General features: G+C 38.9%; 1 protein-coding gene and 1 long non-coding RNA gene across 2 annotated transcripts; one reads left to right on the top strand and one right to left on the bottom strand.

The window, feature by feature from the left end:
- Positions 1-540: 540 nt before the first annotated feature.
- Positions 541-2,448, top strand: helt (helt bHLH transcription factor). The gene is made up of 4 exons (XM_023280383.3): positions 541-681; positions 1,243-1,347; positions 1,519-1,615; positions 1,866-2,448. The coding sequence occupies exons 1-4, from the start codon at positions 655-657 to the stop codon at positions 2,339-2,341; spliced, it is 705 nt and encodes a 234-aa protein (XP_023136151.2). The 5' UTR covers positions 541-654; the 3' UTR covers positions 2,342-2,448.
- Positions 2,231-25,789, bottom strand: LOC129348683 (uncharacterized). Its single transcript, XR_008601317.1, has 4 exons — positions 24,499-25,789; positions 23,424-23,476; positions 5,685-7,583; positions 2,231-4,500 (listed from the first exon to the last, which is right to left on the bottom strand). It is a non-coding gene; the product is annotated as an uncharacterized LOC129348683 (long non-coding RNA).
- Positions 25,790-27,007: the final 1,218 nt, after the last annotated feature.

Below are 27,007 nucleotides of genomic sequence, written 5' to 3'. Positions count from 1 at the left end.
AAAGATGGACGTGTCACCAAGTCGTGTGAGAAACGCCGAGAACAAACGGGGGGACTCCGTCTCCAAAAGATCTCCCCTGAACTTGGCGGAACAGCCTATTAAAGGCTTACTTAATTACTCTAATGACACTGGACAGGCCTTAAAACTCGGACTGGGCTTGGATGAGAGTTAAGATCGCTTGCTGGGATTTGTAAACAGGCGATCGTGTGAGAAACGCGAGTTGGAAGAAAGAGGGTTTCTTTTTTCGCCGGCTTTGTTTTCAGTGCGCACAGTGCGCCCCGCCGGATCAGGCGATCCCAACGCTCAGTTCTTATTTCCCGCCTGGGTTGTTACTATGCAAATAATATTCCGAAAGTAATCACGTGTCTTTTGAACAGCCACGTGGATTAACAAAGCAGGTTTGCCCCCCTGCTAGCCCATGGCTTTAGATTTTTACTATTTCTTTAACTGATCCTAAATGCACACATTTACCCAATGCATGGCTCTAATCCCATGGAATAATTTACACCATGAATGCCAGAGTCCCTTGGATGGTCCCTTTATAAAGGCCAGCTTTCCCCTCAAACCTCAGTCTGCTTCATCTCCTACCAGATCACTACATCTCTCCATCTTCCAGCTGAACATATTTTTAAGAAGTTTGTCAGGAATTCATCGATGGCATCTAAAATGAAAGACAGAAAGGTATGCGCTCCCTGTGCGCCCTGCATTTTGAGGACTGAAATACTTTGGCAACATGGCACTTTCAACACTTTTGAGTTACCTTTTGGAATTTTGTACTTCAGTATTCATAGCTAATACTGTCGAACTGCTATTTGGAGTAATTTTCGCGCTAGTGGGATAATAATCTGTTGTGCACCAGCGTGTGGCACGCGTTGCAGGATAACTACTGCGCGCTATTGATATGAAAGCACCAGTTTGCTACTTACTCAACATTTGCTGACACTGATGTACTTAACTACATCACAAACACGTAGAATGTGTTAAATCTGTTAAACGATACGTTAAGCGTGTCCAATGCGGCCTCAGAGTTAAAGAAACTGTCCGGAGCGCAGATGTCTGCTGCGCGCTCTGGAGCAGCAAAGCGCGCGGCGCGCAAAACTCGTCAGGAGTTTTAGATCTCATGAAGACGTTTTCCACAGTATTTCTTCGCAGCATATTACGAGATTTCACTTTATTTTCGCTTGTTTTTAAAACTGCAAGAGAGATTCCTTGTACTCATCTTGTCTCTTTCCCTGTTTTTAGAGAACTCCAATCTCTCACAAAGTCATTGAGAAAAGAAGACGGGACCGCATTAATCGCTGCCTAAACGAACTTGGGAAAACTGTTCCAATGGCTCTGGCCAAACAGGTATTGTAAAAAATATATATATAACCTAATCTATATTTTATGTTATATAGATTTATTGCACAATAGTTTATCAAGAACATGTGCAAAAATTGAACTGTCTGTTCATCAGATTATTTGATCATGTAATTACATTAAAGCATTTTAACGCTGGATTTTTATGTATCTTGGTAGAACTCTGGGAAACTGGAGAAAGCTGAAATCTTGGAAATGACTGTTCAGTACTTGCGCGCGCTCCACTCAGCGGATTTCCCCCGTGGGAGAGAAAAAGGTCAGTAAACGTTTTATAGCGATCTTATACTTTACGCATCACATCACCAAGGTTCTGTCAACAAAGTTCAGGAGTTCATATACGTGCTGACTGTGTAAAATGTAATTAATCTTTGCTTTTACTCACGTTTTACTCTAAGTGCAGCTTTACGCACTGGAATCAGAAACACCGTGCGGCCACGTCGCGTCAGAATTGTTCATCCTGTCGTGTTTCCAGGATTGTAATCGTTGCTTTCTTTGATTTATTTCAGGTGAACTACTTGCTGAATTTGCAAACTACTTCCACTACGGATACCACGAGTGCATGAAGAACCTGGTGCACTATCTGACCACAGAGGACAGAGCTGAAACCAAAGACATCAAGTACGCACGGATCCTCGCCTTCTTACAGTCAAAGTCCCGTGTGGTCACCGAGCCTGTGTTCGGCTCCGTCGGTTCGATGCCGGAACCGTCTGACTACCTCAGCCAGCTGCACTCCTCCCCGGAGCACCAAAGCCACAGTCCACCCGAGCCCGTTTACCAGCAGAGTCCACCGGGACACTTCTCCTGGCACAGCTCGGCCCGCAGCCCGGGCATCTCGTACCCAACTGTGCCACTCTCTGCGCACACGCAGCAGCACGGAGGATACTTGTCGTCGGTGCAGGGACTCGATCACCACTATTTCAACTTCATCGGTCACACGCACGCAAACACGTTTAGTTTGCACAGTGCGCAACACGCCATGTAAATAGCTTTGCTTGTTTTGCTGTTGTTTTTTTATTTATACGGTTGTGAATGATGGAAATAGATCTTGTACATGTTGTGAATAAATACAGTATTTCTGACTAAAATTCAGCTGATTTTGTCATCATTTTGAAGTGACACATTGGGTGCGTAAATCCGCAAACCAAAATTACCTAAATAAGCCGAAGTTCTTAAACGTAGCAGGACTGGAAACAAACATATAGAGACAAAACATCTGAACGTGCAACTTCTTGAAAGCATGTGTTCAAAAAAAAGTTTTTTCTCTAACCTTACTTGTGAGCAGAAATCTATCAAAACAACAGAAACTACCAGTTAAACAATAACGTTTATATAATTAGGTGACTCCCAAGTTAAAAAAAAAAAAAATTAAAGCTTGACTGGGGCAAAGTTGTAGTAAAATAAATCCTTTGGACATAAAAAGACGCCAGAACCGCCAGAGTTCAAAAAACAAAATGAAAATGTCTCAGTTTTGTGCCATAATACCAGCTGTGTTAAAAACACTATGGATAACTTCGACAAAATGTTTAACCTTCAGATGCACGAGTGATTGAACCCTACACCTTTCCATAAGTGGGTCAAAAATAAGAATCAGTGTGGTTTTTATGCCATTTTTGTTATTTTGGTTTAGAATAATCACTTATGTTATTGTTTGCATTATATTTTTGTCCACACAAGAATGATTTCATGTTTGAAATATGTTTACTTTTCACATTATAACAGATTTGGAACATTTTGATGATTGAAAAAGAAGAATAATACATAGAGCATCAATAGAAGAATGTCAACACCCATTTTGTTGACATTTTTTGTTTGTGCATCACCTCTTGTATGATACTATTAGTGATAAAGAGCTTGAGGTAGTAATACAAATGTTACATCCTCTTTAAAAGTATCAAAGGTAACTTAAAAAAATAATGCAATGAGACCAAAAACTTGTTTTTTGAGGAATAGCTGGAATATGAAATGATAAAAACTTTCTATTAAAAAGATATTGCAAGAAAACGACCTCATTCGATCATTTTTGACCCACTAGTTGAACTGCAGGTTTGATGGGTGACACAGCAGGTTGCAGAGCCAACATGAGCCTGATTCCTGGGCCTCCTGCTCCTGACTTAACCAAACCTGCAGTTAACAAAACAAATGATTCATCCAGCACTCCCCCTTCCTTAACATCCAAATCCATTGTTTTTTTTTTTAATCACATTTATATGTCAATAAAGTTTTGCATTAATTGCTGCATTTCAGGGCTTTCAGATGGCTGCGGATGATTCCAAAAGTCTAAAAGTTGTCCCCTCTGAACTTTAGCCAAGTTTTCCTATTTCCATATATTTAGGCAAATGAGGCTCACTATTCGTCAGGATTAAAGAGGGATGCTGTGCAGGGAAGAAAACCCACCCGGGTTGAAAGTTGGTGCTGATTTACATGTAAAATTTGTTGTTCTCAAACAGAGAATCTTGTTGCATCAACAAATTTACTGCGAAGAAGCAAAATCTAATTCAAACTTTTCTCTCACTTTGTCAAGTGTAGTCATATTGGGACCAGTCGCCAGGAAAAAAAGGGGGGGAATCTTTGCTCTCCAACAGCATAAGAACTGACTCAGATCAAACCAGATTTGTTTTTAGCAAGCTTGTGTCCGCTATTTATGACCACAACATCTCAATAAGTACAATAAACTGCTTCCAGGCCCCTTCTGTCTTTCTTTAAGTATGCTGGATTGTTTAAAAAAAGAGAAGTAAAGGAAAAAGAGAGAGAGAAGGGGGAAACTCCATGTTGTTTTTAAACCAAGGAGCCCCATTGTAGTGTATCTGAAAGGGGGACAATCTCTGAGTCCTTGTGCTTCATCCTTGAGTGACTGCGAAGAAAAATAATCAACACCATGAAATCAAAGTTTCTCTCTGAGAGGAGAACCAGAAAACATTTTCTGTGCGGCTCTCCTTTACGTATCGCTCTCCTGTGTTCACTTAGGCCTCTGTGCTTGGGCAAAGAGAAAGAACTGCTGTGGAGGTGTCCTCATATGCATGTTGGCATGTGTGGACGGATGCAAGAATCGGTGGATGGGTGGAGGATGGATGGATGGATGGATGGATGGATAAGCCCACATTAATCGCCTGGATGGCTGGATAAACCCACATTAACCAGCCCCTGACCAGAAAGACAAGCAACAAGAGAGCAAATGAAAGAAATGAAAGACAGTGTCCATGCAGATGGAAAAGTGACAATACCATAAAAGAGAAAAGGCTTTTGAGGGAATACTTGGAGCCCTACTGCCTCAATATTGGTTTAAACCCTGACTCTAAACAGGAAAAAAAAAGACTCACGTTCCGCCAGATGAGAAAGATTTAGCCGCAGCATATCACATGAATAATAATAAATTGAGCAGGAATAAAAACAGACTCTGAACCATTTATTGTCATGTAAAATGAGCCTCAGCGGTAAAGCTTCAGTTGGAGAATGTTTATCTTTCACATTAATATCACATGCTGAACATTAACAATCTGCTCTTTCAAAAAAAAATTATTCATCGTTGGAATGTCAAAGGAAAACACAATCGGGCTCAGATCTTACACTTTAACTTTGATGAGGATGAAGTCGGGCAAGTTTATGAGAAAAACGTTCTATCTTAAGAGAAGGGAGACACTGATGGGAGTAAATTCAGACTTTATTATTACCATCTCTGAAAATAGTCTGATCAAAGTATTTATTAATAAACCAAAACCAAAAACCAGCAAAAAATCTCTCCCTTCTTTTAATCATAACATTTATTTCTGTGCAATTTACTGTGATATGATTTGTGCATTATAAGACACACACTTTACATGCTTTAGTTTGGCTGCTGAAGATTTTATTACACAGTGTACATACATACATACATATGTATATATGTATGTATGCATGTATACATACACACACACACACACACACATATATATATATATATATACACTCGCGTTCAAAAGTTTGGGGTCACCCAAACAATTTCATGTTTTCCATGAAAGCTCACACGTTTATTCATGTACTAACATAAATGCACAAGGGTTTTCTAATCATCAATCAGCCTTTCAACACCATTAGCTAACACAATGTAGCATTAGAACACAGTAGTGATGGTTGCTGGAAATGTTCCTCTGTACCTCTATGGAGATATTCCATTAAAAAACAGCTGTTTCCAGCTAGAATAGTCATTTACCACATTAACAATGTCTAGACTGTATTTCAGACTAATTTAATGTTATCTTCATTGAAAAAAATGCTTTTCTTTCTAAAATAAGGACAAACCCCAAACTTTTGAACAGTAGTGTACATGGCTTGGTGGTTAGCATTCTCACCTTGTAGCTAGAAGCTAGAAGATCCCTGGTTCACGTCCTGATCTAGGCCTGGGATCTTTCTGCATGGAGTTTGCATGTTCTCTCTGTGCATGTGTGGGTTTTCTCTGGCTACTCCAGCTTCCTCCTACAATCCAAAAACATGCTGAGGTTAATTGGTGATTCTAAATTATCCGTAGGTGTGAATGTGAGTGTGACTGTTTGTCTCTATATGTAGCTCTGTGATAGACTGGTGACCTGTCCAGGTGTCCCCTGTCTTCACCCTAAGTCAGCTGGGATAGACTCCAGCCCCCTAATGAGGATTAAGTGGTGTAAAGATAAGGGATGGATATTATTGTATACTGTAGTTTCAGTTTTCAGCCTCCTTAAGATCTCAGGGGTCACGAGGTCAGAGCAGCAATCTTCTCATCAAGCCATTTTTGCTCCTTCAAGTCTTTTGCTCTTAAAACAAGAGAAATCTAACAGTAACATGAGGGCATTTCAACATTCTTTGTTGTAAATAAGTTGCTTTAAAGTAGAGCTTAAAATATTAAGTTAGTTTCTTTGAATTTAGTGCAGAAATCTAGATTTTTCTCTTATTTCAAGACCATAATTTTGGAAAAAATGCAGATTCCTTTGTGAATTGATTGAAGCTGTTGCTGCACTAAATTTAAAAAAGAAAATTGATTTTCAGTGTCAGTTGAAAGAAGTGACTTAATAAGGGCAAGTATTTTTGATTTCTAAATTTATTAATTTTTTAAGACTAAATGGATACAAAATGAACACAACATTTTTTCAAGTTCAGGTTTTTGTCTTAGTCAACGCAGGATAGATTCACCTCTTCAGGCCTCTTCAGTCAAGATGACTGTATTTAATTTGACAGTGGTCTAGTAGGAGCATCTTTATTTGAGTTATTGCAATGAACTAACTATGAAATCTCTTTTTCAAGGGAGACCTGGCCAAAGTAGCAGCCATACAAAAAATAAAAATTATATAAAACAGATACATGATGCACAAATAAACTATCAACAGTAAAACAATCAAACAGATATTCTTCCTTCACTGTCTTCTTTATGATATTGTTAAACTCATTAATGGATATGAATGTTTCTAGTTTAAGAGTTTTTTGAATTCATTTGTATTTCTCCTACTCTTGCATTTAGCAAAGTTTACCAGGGGGGAAAAAGTTCTCTGCAAAGACAAAAAAAATCCACCTACCAGCACTAAAACCTTAATCTTGCATGTGAAGTGTAGAAAGGACAATTTTCTCTTTATTTTGACAGGGAACAGTCCGTCATATCATACAACCACCCATGAAACTGATTTGTTTTGTTGTTTTTACACTAAAAATTAAGGTTTAACTTCATGTTTTGAGCAGAGTCCCACTAACTGTGTCCCTGTTTCTAATTTTAAAACTCGGCAAAACTAAAATACAGCTTCATGTTTACTGTCCCTACATGAGAGGTGTCTGTCTTCTCTTCTCACCCTCTTCCAGAGAGTGCGTATTTCCCTAAATGTGTTACTCTTCCTTCCTTTAAGGGGCCACAAACCAAAGCAAAAAGTTGGAAAACTGAATTCTAAATGCTGATTTGTTCTATTGGTGCCTGGAAAAAGCTTCCGTCTGATCTTTGCACCCTTATGAGCACTAAAGTCAGGCTTAGCTAAGCTTCTCAGAGGACAACAGCAAATCTCCTGGTGTAGTGTGTTGGTGTTGCCTCCGAGTGTGTGTGTGTGTGTGTGTGTGTGTGTGTGTGTGTGTGTGTGTGTGTGTTACAACTTTGGGAGCGAAGCCAAAGAAGTACACAAGCTGTGAGAAATCCAACAGTTAACGCTGGTTGGTAATCAAAGTGCTCCAGTGGCATCGGATCTCCGCCAGCTCACCTCAGGACGGTCGTCTGATCTACAGCACCGAGAGACAAGAGGCTGAGGGAGGAGGGGTGAGGGAGGAGGGGTAAGGGAGGGGGTGAGGCAGAGAGACAGAAGAAGAGAGTAGAGAGAAACAGGACCAGTGAGAGAGAGGAGTCTAAGTCTGAGAAAAAGGGGGTGGAGTGGGGGGAAAGGGATGAAGATCATTCCCACAACAGATAGCACTATCTCACAGGGTTTAAAGGGCCCCCTCTCTGTACTCCCCCACCTCCCACCCCCTCCCTCCTCCCTCCCCTCTCTCACTAATAATGCCAAAACTTGGCAGCCAACCCAGCACATGAGCAACAGTTTTCCCATCAGAGAAGAGAGAGGCAGCCATCCTACTGCCTTGGCACCGGCGACGTCTGAAGAATGACGGGCACTGTAAGACGAGAGCAGACATGAATGGAGTCTGTTGGGGGAAAAAACAACACTTATCAATGCCTTTTGATTGTCTGGGAGTGATTCTGGTGAGAGCAGATCACTGAGCTGACACAGAGCGTTAAAAAAAAGTGACAAGGGTTGATCTGACGCTGTCTGGAGACATGCAGATGATGCTAAAAAGCAACAGAAAATAAACACATCAAAAGTTTCTAGGTGGTTTTTGTGCATGTTGCTCAGGCAGGACAGAAAAATTACTTAAAATCTCACGACTGAGCGGGTGCAGGAGGATTTTACCGTCTCTGCCCCCTGCCAAGGGATGAGGGCTTCACCTTTTTGCACTTGGCACAACCCTCAGTGTGCTCACCAGCAATGCCATCAGATTATGCAAATCCATGGAGATGTTCTATTCAACACCACCACCATTTAAAGCTAAGATATTGGAGCCAAAAAATGAATAGAGTGATAAAGGAGGCAGTGTTTTAAAGGAGGGTCAAAGACATCTCCGACATAAATGGAAACATAATGAAGACTGTACAAAATATCCCACTGTGGACCATCATTTTAGTCACGCCCTCGCTCTTCTCGCTCTTTGTCTTTTTCTGTTGTTTTGTGCTGTTTTTCTCATGTACAGCACCATCATCGCGACCACAGGCGATCTGAGGAATATGGAGCAACATGGGAACAGCCCAATAAGACCAATAAGCGTGCAGCAGATAGAAAAGAGCTCAGAGTTAAAGAGACAAGAAAAAGAAAACAACAAACAAAAAGAAACAAACTTGGATGAAACTCTTTGTTATTCATGGGAAAAAAAGAGCAGGCTTGTTAACTCGCACAATTAAGGCATCATTTGCCAAGAGAAAGTGCAGTTCTTTGTTTTTGGGGGACAAAAGGTTGAGAGAGAGCGTGTTTTGGATGAGCGCTGTGTGCTTCGTGAGGGTGGGTTTGGTTATCTGGTGTGCCACAACAAGGGGCACTTTTGTCACGAGCACAGACAGTGTGACATCGGAAAGTGCTCGAGATAAAACAGGTAATTTTGCATGGTAGTTAGACAAAGAGCGCCATACATTCCGGTTCCTGTGTGAGTCCATAAAGGGAGTTATGTGTTAAAGACGAGGCAAATATAACACCATGTGAGTAATTTCACAAGACGTGTCCAATGGAGTGGCATAATTTATAATTTGAGGCCTTTTTGTTAAAGATTAATAGCATTAAGTTAAACAACGTCAATAAATTATTCATATTTGAAAGCATATGTAAATTGAAAGAAACCTTAATAAAGATATTTAACTGATTCTGCACCACGGAATGTTTAAGGGCGTAGAGATTTACATTTTTCTTGGAACATTTTACAACACCGTGACTCTTTTTATTTCTTTACTCAATGTTGATGCCAGTTTGCCCTCCGTGATTTCACACATACAGATCAATATAAAAACCTTCCATTCAAGGCTGCTGAAATTTCAGTGGCTGTTTATGATTATTTCTGGTTTCTCTTAAAGGATCAGACATGTCACTCATAGATAACCAAAAAAGTACACAAAAAGGAAACAAAAAAAATAAAGAAAGCAGAAACGGAAGCTTGTTTCTTCTTGATTAAATTCATGAATAATCATTAAAGGCACATTGTTTTTTAAACAATTCCTACTGTTTAATCTTTCTGTTGTTTTAGGGTCAAAAATGACCCAGCCACTATGTTTAGTAGCAGTGAAAACTCCCAAAATGGCATTTTTTCAACTTGACATACCATGACTTTTCCTTACGTGACCCCAGCATCAGAAAAATAACACATTGTCTCTATTATTGCATCTATTATTTTATTTTATTTTTATTATTGTTGCCAGTTATGCTCCTTGTGGGTGGGAACAATGATTCAAAATATGTGAGAAGACTTTTATACTGTGGTTGAGTTTCTGTTGTTGAATTCCATTGTACAGTATACAGTACACTGTTGTTTCCCTTCAAAAAATGCATTTAAAGCTACTTTCTGCACATTTTTGGTACTTTCTAAGGATATACAACTATTATCTCTTGCTAAAAAAATAATATTTACACCTTTGCAGTAGCTTTAGCAGCAATTATAGTGATAATAAACCTCTACTTTGGTAAAGAAAACAGTTACAGCACGAGTAATGTATTAAGAACTAGTGGTGTCCACTGATTAAATAGTCTTTCTGTCCCCTGGAGAAGGAAAATCCAGACATTCACAAAGTGCGTCTGGTTGTTTCTTTGTGTAAAATAGATTTTGGGTTGAAAATTCAATTAAGCCGCTTTATTTTAGATGCTCAGTGAAGGCAGGTCATTTTTGACCCTTGGGACAAGGGGAGTGTTCAGGATGTTAAGACAACACGGGGGTTAAAATAAGATTAATCCAGTGGAATTATTAAAGAATCCCTCCTGTGAAATTCACTTTTTTTGTTTTTTACCTTAACATGTCCCTCATTGTGTTTTTTAAATGCTAGAAGACAGGTTATGAGCAAAATAAACGGTCAACACCACAGCTAAACATCTTGAAATTGTAGCAAACTGATGAGAGTCTCAAAAACACAGATTCAGACTTCTGGGGTTTCATATGCAACAAACCATAAGAACTGGTCCTCTATGTAACTTTCTAAATCGTTCTTCTTAGTCAGAATTGGTCAATTCAGGTAGCAAATCGAACAGCTGTATTTTAACGTGACTCTGATATTACAACCTGCCTTTGAAGAGTGTAGCATGGAGTAGTTTTGCAGTGTTTAAGCAGAGTTGTAGGTGAGCTATATTAACCCTTAGATGCATAAGTGGGTCAAAAATGACCCGGTGAGGTCGTTTTCTTGCAATATATTTGTAATGAAAAGTTTTTAGCATTTTATATTGCAGTTATTCCTCAAAAAACATGCTTTTGATATCATTCCATTTAAATTTTTAAGTTACCCTTTATACTTTTAAAGAAATTGTAATATTTGTATCACTACCTCAAGCTCTTTATCACTGATAACATCATACAAGAGATGATGACGTGCACAAACTAAGAGAGACGGAGAGCAGCAACAGATGGAGGAAAAGAGCAGAAAAATGTCAACAAAATAGATGTTGACATTCTTCTATTGCTGTTCTGTGTAATGTTCTTCTTCTTCAATCATCAAAATGTTCAAAATCTGTTATAAAGTGAAAAACAGATTTCAAACATGACATCATTCTTGTGTGGATCAAAATATAATACAAACAATAATACAAATGATTATTCTTAACCAAAATGACAATAATGGCATAAAAACACATTGATTCTTATACGGGTCATTTTTGACCCACTTATGGAAGAGTGTAGGGTCCAATCACTGGTGCATCTAAAGGTTAATGGGGAAAAAAACCCTTCTAAATATTTACCTTGATTAAAAGTCATAGATGAGTTTTATGAGTTTAATTAGCATCTGAAATTACTTTCTAACAGATAATCTAAGACACAGCCTGAATAGACCAGCATTATATTAGCAGACATTTTTTTTCTGGAAAGAGATGTTGCTGTTTAAAATGTACGTTTTTAGTGTTTTGAACAACACTAACAAGATCTCACTACTTCCATTTTATCTGTAGAAAGGCAGAAATCACTAGTATTGGAAGGTAAATGAGCACATAATCCTAGTTTTAAGTTTTAAGATACATTTAGTGCTGTCATTCTTCAGCGTCATTGAAATTCCAAAAGAAATATCTTACTTTTTACTCCACTGCATTTATTTGGCAGCTATAGTCACTATATATTCATATTTTTCATATTACATTAGATAATTTAATATCTATGTATTATTGAATAAATACAATTATCACAGGCTAAACTACCCAACTAAGAAACATAATAAAATAAGCACCCCAAAATTAAGTGTGATAATACAATGACCGTGAATTTACAAGAAATTATCATTTCATCCACATAATAACCACAAAGTGATGCAAAATGACCAGAAAGTGATTAAGGGTTGCGAGATGATGACAAGGGGATGCAAAACAACCACAAAGTCATTTTAAATTTCCACATAGAAGCAAATCAACTCCAAAGGGACACCAAACAACCTCAGAGAGATTCAAAATTATTGAAAAGGGATGCCAAATGGTCACAAAATGGTACAAACAGCTACAAATGGATGAAAAACTACTACAATGGGATATCTACGACTGAAGGACAGAGACACAAACGTAACACATAAAGATGTAAAATGATTCTAAGGGGATGCAAAATGGTCACATTAAGATTTAAAATGACAAAAAAAGATGCAGTTATTTGTAGCTATGTGTCTCCTTAAATTTGAGGGACTTTTTTTTCACTGTAGTCCAGGGCCCAGAATTGTGCAGGCACCCTGTATGGTTTGCACGATACTGACAGAAATTTACTTCGGTAAAAGTTGCAGGACTCCAACTTGCAATAGAGAATTATTGACCTAGAGTGTTTTAATTCTTACTTAGGTAAAGTAAAAGCAGCAGTGATTTTACCTCCTCAAGATGTGCAGATAAAACTAAAACTATCAAAAGGGTCTAATACCACTTCGAGTAAATAAGGTTTGGTGAACCAGTCGTTTACATTTTACAGCAGCTGGTCATAAGATCAGCTTATGGGTCAGTCCAGAATTGGAGGACATTTTACATCCCACGCATCAAATTTCAAATAATCCATACAAAATACTAAAACATGAAGGTTTTAAAATATCAAATAAGTCTTTAATAAGTTCCCCTTATAATGCCTTTTTTCTTTTGTCCCACCCCTCTGATGACCAATTTGAATCTCAAAAAAACAGTTAAAGTGAAATTTAAATCTCCTTTTTTTGGTATTTTTATTTCATTGTTGTCTCGTCATTGTGGGAGCTTTTTTTTTAAATTAACATAATATTTTAAACAATAATTATTATGCATAGAATGTGTGTCCCACAACAACCCTGTTAGCATAACCTTTTTAGCTGGTAGAAGAAGAAGAAAACAGTGAATCATATGAAATGCTGGAATTATCATCATCAAACAGTTTTCTTAAAGAATGGGTAGAGCAAAGCTATGTCCTCTCTCCTATTTTTCATATTTTCATAACATTGCCAGCCTTCATTGAATGTCTCACTCTACCTCATGCAACCCTGTTATGCATATTAAAAGGATAAGACAAATTCTTTCAACTTTTTTCCATCAGTAAGTTTGTCCTTTTGGTCAGCAGTAACAGCTAAATATCTAGCTTCTCCTGCTGAGAAAAAGCTAACATTAGCATGGATTAGCAACCCTGTTACTGTGATTAGAGTAGAATTAGCAAACAACAAATAAAACATGGAATAAAAAAGGTACCATTGATGTGTAAGCTGAGCCAATCAAGCTTTTGATACTTTATTACCCATTATTGATGAATATGCAGCAGAAAATTATAAATGAGAAGGTTTATTTTTCAAAAATTTTGAAGCCCAAATGTCCTCCAATTCTGGAAAGACTCCTAAACTTCTGTTCAAGCATAATTTCAGTAAAATACATCCAAACTGTTGAGCTGTAAACTGCTCCCCGTTTTTACTGCATGGAAGTGTATCTATTTCTGTTCTGAAAGTGGAGCTCAAGATCTCAAGCATCACTGGAATTCCCATCTTGGGACTGAATGAGGGGATCCGTCCTTTCAGCTTCAATCACACTTGTGCTTGTGAGACTGCATTCACGTGTGAAGGTTTTTCTTTAAGAAAGCCTTTAAGTTGTAACCAGGGCTGCGTCATTCCTGCCAGAAATCTCTCTCAAACATAACGCTTCAGTGGCGTGTGGAGAATATGGAAACCGACAACGTGAATCGGGGGAATGCAACATGAGGCTCTTTGGGAATGTGAAAGGCCTTGAGTGTGTGATGTGGTCAGGCGGTCACAGCCGAGGCACCTGACAAACTTGACGCCCCGGTCGACTCTTTGCAGGGCCAAAAAGAAAGGGTAAATAAAACCCAGAGCTCCTAATATGCTCCCTGTGCGCTTGGCTGGACTCATGAGGGGCGAGCATGGTATGTTCGGCCTTTTGTCCGGCAGGATGACGGCCGCTCCTGGGGGCCGGCGGAGGGCCAGCGAGGGTGGACCCCGGGGCTCAGGTCAGCCTCTGAGGTCACGATCCGAGCAACCAATCCAGAGAAAGAAATAAAGCAGAGGCAAGATTGGCAGCCAGAGAGGGTCGAAGACTTCATCTCAAGTGACCGTGTGTGCTCGAACTGAATGACGTGAATTTTCTCATGCGACCGTTATAGTGAGGTCAAACTGAAAGAAAGCGGTGACTCTAGAAAACCTAAAGAAACACATTCACACGATGAGGAGAGAATCAAAACACAGTGAGAGCAGCTTCCAAAATGGGACATCATGTTGTAAATATAAAGGGTTTTTTTGTTTCACTTTGCCTACAGCGATTTAAGTGGGTAAATATCAGTGGTCATCGTGGCGGTGGGTGAAGCTCCTCTGACCTCACTGTGACCTTCACAGCAGGACCCCCATGTCCAACACCAGGAACACAACGCAGCACAACACGGACATACTATCGAACAGCAAACACATAAGGCAGTCGGTTAAAATGTGTCACTCATCCATTCGGTGAGACAAACCGAGCTGCCACAAGCCAGTCTCTTCCATACGTTTAAGAGTCATTCCAGAATTGGAGTACATTTAGGCTTCAACATTTTTGAAAAATTAGCCTTTTCTTTTACAATTTTCTGCTACATATTCATCAATAATAGGTAATAAACTATCAAAGATTTGATTGGCTCAGCTTACACATCAATGGTACCTTTTTTATTCCATGTTTTATTTGTTGTTTGCTAACCCTACTCTAATCACAGTAACAGGGTTGCTAATCCATGCTAATGTTAGCTTTTTCTCAGCAGTAGAAGCTAGATATTTAGCTGTTACTGCTGACCAAGAGAACAAACTGACTGATGGAAAACAGTAAAAAGAATTTTCTTATCCTGATAATATGCATAATTGGGTTGCATGAGGTAGAGTGAGACATTCAATCAAGACTGACAATATTATGAAAATATGAAAAATAGAAGAGAGGACATAGCTTTGCTTTACCAGTTCTTTAGGAAAACTGTCTGATGATGTTAATTCCAGTGTTTCATGTGATTCACTGTTTTCTTCTTCTACCAGATAAAAAGGTTATGCTAACAGGGTTGTTGTGGGACACACGTTCCATGCATAATAATTATTATTATTAAATATGATGTTGATTAAAAAAATGTTCCCACAATTACAAGAGACATCAATGAAAAAATAATACCAAAAAAAAGGAGATTTAGATTTTATTTTAACTGTTTAATTTGAGATTCAATTCGGTCATCATCGGGGTGGGACAAGAGAAAAATGGCATTTTAGGGGGAACTCCAGACTTATTTGGTACTTTAAAAATATGTTCAAACATTCTTTTGTCCTAGTATTTTTTTAAGATTTGGTCTCAGGACAAATACATTTACACAACAACTGCATGTTTTAGTATTTTGTAGAAGGATTATTTGAAATTTGATGGGTGGGATGTAAAATGTCTTCCAAATACAAATTCTGGTGGTTTGTTAAACCTTTTAAATATTGATCCACCCACAGCACTGCAGGAATATATGTTACCAAATCCTCCTGAATTTGTAACCACTTTAAGATATGCTGAATTGTATATGTGTCAAAGGCATTGGTGGGTAATAACTAATGCACTTCAATGTGTGACAACATGCCTGCACCGATGGTGTGGGGTTCCTACAGATTTAGATTTTTAAGTATCCTTGGGAGATTGTTGTCTTTATGTAGACAGTGAATTGCAGCAAAACTCAAACTGGTGACACTGTGATGATACCAGTGTTTTAAACTAGGTGGCCACCAGGGTGCACTCATGATTCCAAATTTTGATAATAATGAAAAGTTTTTTTTTTCTTCTTGTTTCCCTTCTCTTTATCCCTGACTGCAATACGTGGATCTTGATAAGACATGTTTGTTCCTTACATGATCATAGTCAGTGAGTTAGGGGATCTAATTGCAGTTTACCCAACTGAACAAACTGCTCTTTTGCTTTCATTAAACTATTGAAACAAGAAGACAGCAACATTATGTCTGTATCTTTTAGAAGTTAATTCAAATTTCAGCTACATGCGCAGTACATGTGTTGTCTATTAACAGGTATGAAGGAACATTTCACAAAATTCAGTTTTATTGATTACAGCTGCCAATATGGCTCTTAAAAATATAAATAATGCTGTATATTGTAAATTTTTTTGACAACTCTTTTAAAAAATCATTTTAAAAAAACAACAACTCACAGATTCTGGTTGCCCTTTTTGCGCCAAGATGCATGATTTAATTGAACTGATCTATTCTTTGGTTGCTGAAGTCATAAATTTTCATCCATGTCTGATTTTATAAATTAGTGAAGCTATGAATTGTTCCCAGTGACGTCCTAAACGTGTTTGTTTTTGTATCTGAGTTAGAAAACGAACTTCGGAACAATAATTTGAAAAAAATAATCTTAATCAAGCCTCATTTGAGACTTTCAGAAATAGTTCAAAGCTGTGGGAAAATGTATTCAGGGCACCTTAATTTGAGATTCTGTTGTCAAAATACTACATTTCAAGTCACGTGTGGTTTCTATGAGTTTGTGGGCTTTTTTTCTGCTTGACATCAATCCTGCTTCCTCCTCTGAACTGCTACTATCAGTGTGCAACTAACAGGCAAAAGACTGTTTTTTTAAGCCCAACATTAACACCCATTAGGAAAACAAACAAGGGCTTGAGAGTGCATCATTCAGACGTATCTGCTGCTCTCAGACTTGGCAGCACTTCCTGCCAACATGCCAACACTGGGGGTGACTCTTAAGCCCCCTAAAGTGAGGTGGGATCCATTCAAAGCCACAACCCAACTGATTCTATTGATATAATTAGATCTGTTTTAGTATTAGATACAAAACAAAGCCTTTAATGTCACTGAACATTGCATGATCAGAATGAATGTATGTGATATAAGAGACACATGATTGCTTATTTTAAGAAACCTTAAAGAGAAAGAAAGAAAATTAATTAGAAATATATTTTATTTTTCAACTGGATTTAGGTTTTTCCAGCCATTTAGTGTGAAACCATCATAAGTGAGAGCTTTTAAATTATGTGAACAAAATGCAAAAGCTAATTAAAGAAATGCATAAAGATGCATCCACCTAAAACTTTATATCAATTGAGCGCTAAGCCAAAATGTCCCTGGAAACTCTGGCTGGGAAAAAGCAAAATCCAGCGGCAGAGAGAGGAACGGGAGGATTAAAACAGCCACAGAACAAGCCTCCGTTTGTGGGGAGAAGACACCCACAGATAACTTTCTGAATGGCCGCTTACGCTTCTCCCTTTCTCTCCCCGTCCTGAGATAGGAGACGAGAGAAAAAGGACTAACAAGATGCACATTTTACATTGAAAACTGTTATTGTTCCCCTCCTAATCTGGCCCACCATCTGAGAGGAGGGCTGCGCTAAAGAGCGAAGGGTTTTAATGGGAGGACGACAGCCAACTCAGGGCCAGGGCAGGAGGGGGAGGTGGTGGCGGGGGGCTGGTCTTTGGCTTTAAGGAGGGGATCAGTTGGGAAGTGTAGAATGGATGTTTCTTTTTCGCTATGGGGGGAACTTTGTATTTGACTGTTGTTTGTATCTGTCTTTCAGTGGCCTGATCCCCGTGGGCTGAGACAGAGAGATGCCTCTATATGTGTTTGTATGTGAGGGTGTCTATATGGGTGTGTGTGTGTGAGGCAGAGAGACTGGCGGTGGGATCTACGCCTCTTCTTTCCTACAGCTGCAGCTCAGCGGATTAGCCGTCATCCACAAGGCAACATTACACAAGTAGCCTTTGAACAAAAGTCATGGATACTATTAATGATATGGTAATCCGTAATGGAGCTACCTCCCAGTAGTGATTATACTGACATGGGAAGAATGTCCAAGAGTCCTGGACGCAACTACCCAAACAACACTGTGGCTATTGTTGGCAGGCCTGGTCTGAGGCCTGCACCTACATCCACTGGCATCAGCCGACTAACAATCCCTTCCTCCGACACGCACACACCCACTCAAACTGCCCCCTGCTTTCTTGACACCCTTCCCTCCACCCCGATCACCCTATGAATAAAAATGAAAACCCAAAAATGGATGGACAGAAAGAGTGGGAGGGAAGGGGTGGGAGCGGAGGGAAGAAAAACAAAGTGTCTTGGCCGGGATCAGCCAGGGATTTCTCCCTATGTGGTTCCCACACACTGACTGCAGCTCTGCTCTCCCTCTCTACCCGGTCCATCCTTTCTCCCCACAGCCAAGACAAGACCACACAAACACTAAATGATTTCATGATTTAATCTCGGACGTTGGTGGAGAGGATGAGAGTTGAGTCAGTGCTCCTCTTGTCATTCCAAGGGTGCTCGTCGCCACTGTGGTGGGTGTGTTTCGGGGTGGAGGTGGAGATGGAGGTGGAGTTGGGGGCAGGGAGAGGCCACTGTTTGCCAGGGTATGTGTTCTCTGTTGGACCGCCTGGGTCACAGCAGGGGTGTTTAACCCTAAAAATTAGTTCCTTTTAAATCTAATTACCAGTTTCTCTGCACACTCCCACCACTAATCTACTGTGATGTCGGTGCACGTTCTAAGGTGAACACATTCAGGGGAGTGGGCAGGATGTTGTCAGCAGGCATGTGTCAGAAATTATGTGCATCAGTTACATAAATACATCAAACATATAAGAGGCAAACAAGATTTTCATTTGTTATATGATTGTTGTGTACACAGTAGTATCCTTCCAAAATTCCAAATCAGACTGTTCCTTTTTCTATTACTGAAGTTTAATGACAATTTGTCAGTAAGATATATATGTACCCTACCGTTCAAAAGTTTGGGGTCACTTAGAAACGTTCTTATTTTTGAAAGAAAAGCATTTTTTTTCAATGAAGATAACATTAAATTAATCAGAAATACGGTCTAGACATTGTTAATGTGGTAAATGACTATTCTAGCTGGAAACGGCTGATTACTCTGCCAAGGAGATGGAGCCTTGGCGGAGTAATGTGATGATCGACATTGGTTAGTCTGTCTGTCTGTCTGTCTGTCTGTTAGCAACATTACTCAAAAACGAACGGATTTGGATGAAATTTTCAGGGAAGGTCAGAAATGACACAAGGACCAAGTGATCAGATTTTGGCAGTGATGTGGCTTATGGTCTGGATTCACGGATTTGTTAAAGCTCATTGCGAGACATGACAACAAGTGAACACTACGTCAGCTACGTGCTGACGATCATGATTGCGATCTTACTACAAATCCGCCACTGCAGACTTATAGGACTTATCCGTCCAAAATTATACAAGGAACAATTGGTTAAATTGTGGCGGTATTTCTGACTCCCATCAATTCCCACCACCCACTATATTTTTAGGTCACGTGATTCTGTATCCAAACATAATCTACACATGCATAACACACACCTGTGCTCAGTGCAAGGTCATTTTGCTTGTGGGTACATCTATATTAAATGGCCAATTCTGTGGTGACGTGATTTCTGCCACAAACGACTGAGCAGCCTTGGCGGAGAACTGCGCTCTCTGAGTGCTTTCCTTGTTTTTAATGGAATATCTCCATAGGGATACAGAGGAACATTTCCAGCAACCATCACTCCTGTCTTCTAATGCTACATTGTGTTAGCTAATGGTGTTGAAAGGCTAATTGATTATTAGAAAACCCTTGTGCAACTATGTTAGCACATGAACAAAAGTGTGAGTTTTCATGGAAAATATGAAATTGCCTGGGTGACCCTGAACTTTGAACGGTAGTGTATATATTTTATGATGCCCATTTGACAAAGAAGGGCAATTTATAGTAAACAAAAAAAGACATTTTTACAGTTAAATAAGGTTCATAAGAAGATAATTATATAACAGAAGAAAATTATTGAGTTTGCAATTACTATTATTTTCTTCGTTGTCCTACCATAAGAACATGTTTAATAGCTAACTGGTAGCAGGTGGGAGTCTGAGTGTCCATGGTTGCCCGGCCCCTACATGGCCATAAAGTGGTTACAGCCAATCAGTGGAAGGAAGGAATGAGGGTCTGTAGGATCCCCAAAATGATGAAATAAAACCAATGTCAATAAAATGAAAGGCCTTAAGTAAAATATAATTATTTTATATGTATGTTGTTCTCCAGATTACTATGTTGTAGATCATTTATGCTAAAATTTTTTTAAAAAAATAACTACTCAGCAAACGGTCCGTCAGTTGAGTAAGGTACTCAGTAAAAGATGTGGGCCCAACAAGAGATAGAGTTGTAAAAAAAGATACAAAAGATGAAGGAATATCTTGACTTTTAATCATCTTGTGGGTCAAAATCCAGAAATGCATGGCTGTACATTTTCCAAAGTACACCCAACAGCTTTCTTCATTAAACCCTGCCTGCTTGATAAATCAATCATTCATTCATCCATTAATTAATTAATTAATTAATTAATTAATGCATTATCTAAGCCCAGTTTGGTAACATACTGTATGGTTGTGTGAAATTTTGTCATCTTCGAGTCCAAGTCGAGACAATTCAGTCTTGGCTGAGTGAGAGTTTTCAGACTTTTCAGTCCTCTGGAGGTGCAGAAATCATAATACATATTATACATATTATTAAGTGTGTATAATACTCGTCGTTCACTTGTTGTCATAGTTACAGTGACACTGTGCCGCTATCTCGCAATGATATAGAAACCTGTAACAAATCTGTGGATCCAAACTACAAGCTGCATCACTGCCAAAATCTAATCACTTGGTCCTTGTGTCATTACTGACCTTCCCTGAAAATTTCAACCAAATCCGTTAATCTGTTTTTGAGTAACGTTGCTAACAGACAGACAAACAGACAAACCAACGACGATCGTCACATAACTCCGCCGCGTTTCTTGGTGGAATAATAAGTACATTTTAAATTGAGCTGATCTATAAAAATGTTGGTGTTGAATCTGAATTAAATGCAGAGTTTCTCTCATGAAAGAAGCATGTTGAACTTTGTGTGTGTGAGTGTATGCTTCTGAGATCAATATTTTATAATAAGCCATTTTTAGGAAAAAATTTATCAATTTTAATAAGTTCTTACACATATTTGCTTTTATGATGTGGTTTTGTGATGGTCTCCAGTACACAATCTGTTTAACAATGTCATGTACAACGTAACAATATACTGACTATTTGACAAACAATACAGACTAACATCAGGCAGCACAAAGTCAAGCCACTTTACTGTATCTCGATTTGGAGCTGCAGCTTCCTGAGGGCCTGGTTAATTTATGTAAATTTACAAACAACATTTAAAATGCCACTTCTTAACCATTAGGCTGCCTCTGGATCCGTCCTCTTTGTAACAGCTCTGTCCTTGCTTGACTGATATGTCAAAGTTGAGGACACGGCGGAAAGGAGAGAATGAAAATACCACACAGGCACTGACACAGGGATCAATCCGATTGGAATGATTTAGCATTTCTACGTTTTGAATAAAAATGAGTGCGCTAGACGGTGGAGCAGTTTGATTAGTGGGATCTCTAAGTCCCTCGAAGCCTTCAGGGCCCTTTCTCTCTTCCTTCACTGCTAGAAGAAAAGTCCTCTTTCTCTCTTTTCAGAAGTCCCTTGGTACCCCGGCTTTTTCCTCACTGTTGGTATTACAAAATCCCCATTGAAAACAACCCTTGTCACCTGTCAGCTAAGCCAGGCTGGTTTGCTAGGTCTTTATCCTCGGCACATACACTCACACGTACACAGAGGCTGACTCCCAGCCCCCATCCCCATTAATGCACATATCCCCTACATTCATACAGATACATAGACACAGACACAACTGCAAATCCAAACCGCACACACACACACACACGCCCACCCACTCACCCATGCTCACACACTAAAACCACATGTCTGAGAGCTGTTACTATAGCAGTTTAAAATTCATTACCCTGTTCACTTTAACAACACTGGAAATGGGCTGCTTTCAGATCAGCTTTTTGCTCTCCGCGGTGAAGCCCGAGACTTCACGTGCACCGAGAAACAAACCTGTTGAATCGAGGGTCGAATCTGCCGACCACATTGGACACATTAGCCCAAATGAAAGCAAAAAATAAAAGCAACGTTGGAAAATGACGACCTGTAAAGTCAACCTCCTCATAATCTAATACAATGGGGAGGCTTTTGTCCTTGCTTATTATGGCATTAGTAGAACTGAAGTATTATTTTTTAATGTATTTTGGGGTATATTAATCTCTCTATAATTGATTATAAGCACATGGGTTTGACAGGATTTCATGATCTCTTCCATGTCAAATTTAAAATTCTAAGACAAAATTAAATGAATAAATGAAATACATACAATATCCACAAAACTGTAAAATAATATCAGCCACACTATTCAACCTACCAAAACAGTTTTGTTTTAATGAATGATTAAAAGGCTGGGTATGACTTCTTTCTTCTGTTTCTATTTGAATGTAATATATATATTAATGTACTGTAGATCCTTGACGATCGAGGTTATTATGAATTCTTTTCCTGATGTGGATATTTTGTAATGCATATTTCATTTTCAGTCAACTGTTGCTGACAACTGAGGATGCAAACATTCCCATTAACACATGAAAATCCCATGAAAATCTAATTTATTATAGCATCAATTTAAATAATACATATTTTATGTAGGTATTAAATGTAAATTTTATGTACATAGCTATACTCATTTTTACTCATTAATAAACATAAACTGAGATGAATGTGCTTACTTGTCTTCAGTGATAAAAACAAGTTTTACACTTTGCTAGATGTCAGCTAAGGCAGAATTTTAGCCAAAGTTAGCTCGAGTGTCAAGGCCTGTAAAGGAATATAACAGAATTACTGTAAAAACTAATACAAAAATGGTAAAAGCTGTTGCTACCTTGGAGCTCTGGTTAGTTTACTTTTACATTGTGGTTTCTTGGGTCACTCTCTGATTGATGGAGCATGTGAAGCTTCTACATTTGCGATATATTTTGTGCTAATGCGACATACTTGTTAGCACAATACTGTAATCATTTACTGGAAACAAGAAAAGCACTCAGAGAGAGCAGTACTCCATCAAGGCTGCTCAGCAGTTGCATCATATCCCATGGATCAGTCCTGATAAGTCCGCAGCGGTGGATTTGTAGCAGCCGCTATCTCGCAGTGATACAGAAATCTTTAACAAATCCGTGGATCCAGACTACAAACCGCATCTCTGCCAAAATCTAATCACTTGGTCCTTGTGTCATTTCTGACTTTCCCTGAAAATTCTATCGAAGTCCGTTGTTCCGTTTTTGAGTAATGTTGCGCACAGACAAACATACAGAAGGAAAAAAACGTACGCTGATCATCACATAATAAATACCTAAATAACGGCTCCACCGCGTTCCTTGGTGGAATAATTGCAATTTGTCTTTGCGACTTTGTGGACAAATGTACTAAATAAAAACCACCTCAGTGTGTATTAGCTTACCTTGTGAGTTTCTGTTTGTGTGTCCTCTTGGCTAAATGTGGTGCTGCAAACGACTGTTGTAGAAGAAAGTATAACAAAGGTGGTTTTAGATAGTTTGCCAGGTACGGACAGAATTTGTCGACACAATAGCGTCACAACATGCAAGATACAGTCACAAAATTTTACAGGTGTGCAGTTGAGCTCAAAATAACTGAGTTAGAAGATGGATTCATCAGACCCTGCACTCGTGTAATAAGTCAGTAACGATTATGGAGTGACTAGGCTGGAAGGTCTCTAATTTGTGTGTATTTGCAATAAATAAATACTTAAATAATGGCTCATTTGCATGTCATTAATTCATTATCGATGAACTTTATACAGAAATTGGAGCAGTTTATAATGATGAGCTACTATGCAATCAATGTAATCAAATACATAATTTAATGAAAATATCAGCAAATAAAGGGACTCAAAGTAAGTGTTCAGCCTGCTGCCATCAGGGAAGAGACTCAGATCCTTAAAATGCCAGACAAACAGGCTAAGAAACAGCTTTTTCCCATGGTCCATCAGATTTTTGAACTCAAAACAGAAACGCACAGTGTCACTAATAGTTCTAATGCTGCTTACGTGCAATCTCCTGCCCATATTTATTCTATTTTTATGGTTTTTATTAGATTTCATTTACCTCCCACACTGTATTGTGTATATCTTGCCTCTTTTGCATATGTTGTAATTCTTAATATAGTCCTGTTTTATATGTACATTTGATTTTGTTATTTATTGTTGTTAATTTAGCTTGTTATCAATGCAAAGTTCTATTCTATTCTATTCTATTCTGTTCTATTCTGTTCTATTCTATTAGCCCAGAATTGAACCTTCATCTCGCTCTACAATAGCACAGATATTTATAGCACTGCATCATAATGAAGTTACATTCATCTAGTGATTCTAATAAAATGCATGTTTTGATATCAGAAGTAAGCATCCATAAAATAATATTGCATTTGTGCGTGTATTCCCGTGGTGATTGCATCGCTGCATCACAGTGAACATTTCCGTTGCTGAGGCCTAAAGCTTGTGCAGCAGCTGTACAAACCTGAGCTTAAGTCCTGAGTCCCAGCTTCACTCTGAGAGGCCGAGGAAGGGCAGGGGCTGTTTGGAGGTGGCGGAGGGGTGTTTAACTGACAGCCGTGAGTGTCAGAGCAGAGGGTGGTCATCCGGTCTGGTCACTTAGCCAAGGCCCAGTGTGCCCCGAGCAGCCGTCGCTCATTAACCCGCTGACAGGAGCTCCGGACAGCGAACAGAAAGGTCAGGGGGTCAATCAGCCCTCTCTCCGGCCATCAAATCAAGATGGACGCACAGGCAGGGACTTATCCCCCAATCAAAGGGTCAGTGATGCATTGTCAGGCACACTAACGCACAACACACACACATGAACACACATGAAAACAAATTGATTTATCAAAGGCTTTAAGGCCTTTTTAAACTAATCTACTTTTAAGGTTTTCAGTTAATCTAAAGCAATGTTTTAACAGAGACAATAACAGTATGAAGACATTACATTTGGTGAAACTTGTGTGACATTTAAAGGGTGCTTTGCATTAAAAATATAAATCAGTGGGACGTATACTACTGTTCAAAAGTTTGGGGTCACTTAGAAATGTCCTTATTTTTGAAAGAAAGCATTTTTTTTTGTCAGTGAAGATAACATTAAATGAATCCGAAATACAGTCTAGACATTTTTAATGTGGTAAATGACTATTCCAGCTGGAAACTGCTGATTTTTAATGGAACACATAGGGGTACAGAGGAACATTTCCAGAAACGATCACTCCTGTGTTCTAATGCTACATTCTGTTGGCTAAAAAGTGCAACTGATGATTAGAAAACCTTGTGCAATTCTGTTAGCACCTGAATGAAAGTGTGAGTTTTCATGGAAAACATAAAATTGTCTGGGTGACCCCAAACTTTTAAACAGTAGTGTATAAATGTAACAGAACTGTAGCTTAAAGTGCAATGGAAATATCTGAAATACAAAATCGCATCTGTCTATTTACACATGAATAATTTAACTCTGCTTGATTGGAAATCAACTAGAGTGGTATCTTTTTTACTTAAGATGCTTTCAGATTTCTCTTGTTGCACAAAACAAACAGCTAAGCAGAGATACTGGAATAAAATAAACAATGCAGACATAAGAAAGCATCTGAGATGTACAACATATAAAACAGCATTTGCCCTAAGAAGCAGATTAAAGGAAGCTTGAGCTCCTCGGGCTGGTCAGTCCAGAGCCGAGGAGCAATAGAAATGCTGAAATATATTCAGGAGCTGCAAGGAGGTAATCAATAAAAGTAAATAGATTTGGTTAAAAGCTAGCACATTTTCCTTCACGGAGAATTTAACACTTAAAATACGTGGTGTTTCCTACACCATAGTTCTGCAGTAAATTTATCAGAAATTTTAAATAGTCAGTTTTTTGGAAACAAACTTGATAGACAATATTTTAATTTCTCTCTTTTTTTGGTGTTGTTTGGAGACAAAATGTGCCAGTTGTCTTTGGATCCTAACTATTGGTCAAAACTAGCAATTTGAAGACATTTGGCTCTGGCGCACTTGTTGAATGGTCATTTAATTAATTTTTAAAAAATCATTTATTATAAAAAAAATTGCTGCAAGCCTGGTTTTTGATTTTTTTGTCATTTTTTTAAACACTCCATTAAATGCACCCAAATGATGACAAATAAGAATTATATTTCTTGCAACTTTGCAATCTCTAAAGCCTTTCTGTGTATAATTAGGTGAAGTCGCCTCTTCTTAATTCAAAGTTTTCTGTTTGAATACAAAATGAATATTATAAAAGATGTTTTCTCCACGGAAAGCCGCAGAGCCTCTCTACAGCACAATGCCCGTGATAAAACCAATACATTTAAATACATACCAGTAAATCTACACAATAGAGCCTCTACAATTTCAACTCAACAAGCCGTGCGACAAAGTCTTCCTCATTACACACTCCAATTCCAGATGAGATTATTCCACAGCTAAAATGACCCCACTAATTTGGGAGTGAGGGCCGTTAATTCAATTCAATTCAATTCAATTTTATTTATATAGCGCCAATTACAGTCAAATTGTCTCGAGACGCTTTACAGAACCCATATGCCTGACCCCCAGAGCAAGCCAAAAGGCGACAGTGGCAAGGAAAACACCCTTTTAACAGGGAAAAAAACCTCGAGCAGAACCCGGCTCTAATGTGGGGGGACCCATCTGCCTGCTGGCCGGGCGGGTTGAGAGGGACAGAAGAGGTAGAAAGGTAGAGATAGAGGGATAGAAGTAGAGGGGTATAGGTAGAGAGGTAGAGATAGAGGGATACAGATAGAGGGGTAGAGATAGAGAGGTGGGGGGGTGGGACACAAGGACCATAAAACACAGCCACACATCTGAAGCATCCAGCATCCAGCTCTGGGACCAGGGACACTCGGAGAAAGGACACAGAAAGAAACAGAGTGAATGTAATGCAATAATGGTATATATAGTAAATACATAGGTAGTTAGAGAAGGGCTCAGTGCATCAAGAGAGGTTCCCCAGCAGCCTAGGCCTATAG

The sequence above is a fragment of the Amphiprion ocellaris genome, chromosome 4 (assembly GCF_022539595.1).
Source record: "Amphiprion ocellaris isolate individual 3 ecotype Okinawa chromosome 4, ASM2253959v1, whole genome shotgun sequence".
NCBI classification, from domain to species: domain Eukaryota; kingdom Metazoa; phylum Chordata; class Actinopteri; family Pomacentridae; genus Amphiprion; species Amphiprion ocellaris.
Note: the sequence above shows the minus strand (reverse complement) of the source record. Positions and strands in the feature narration are given on the sequence as shown.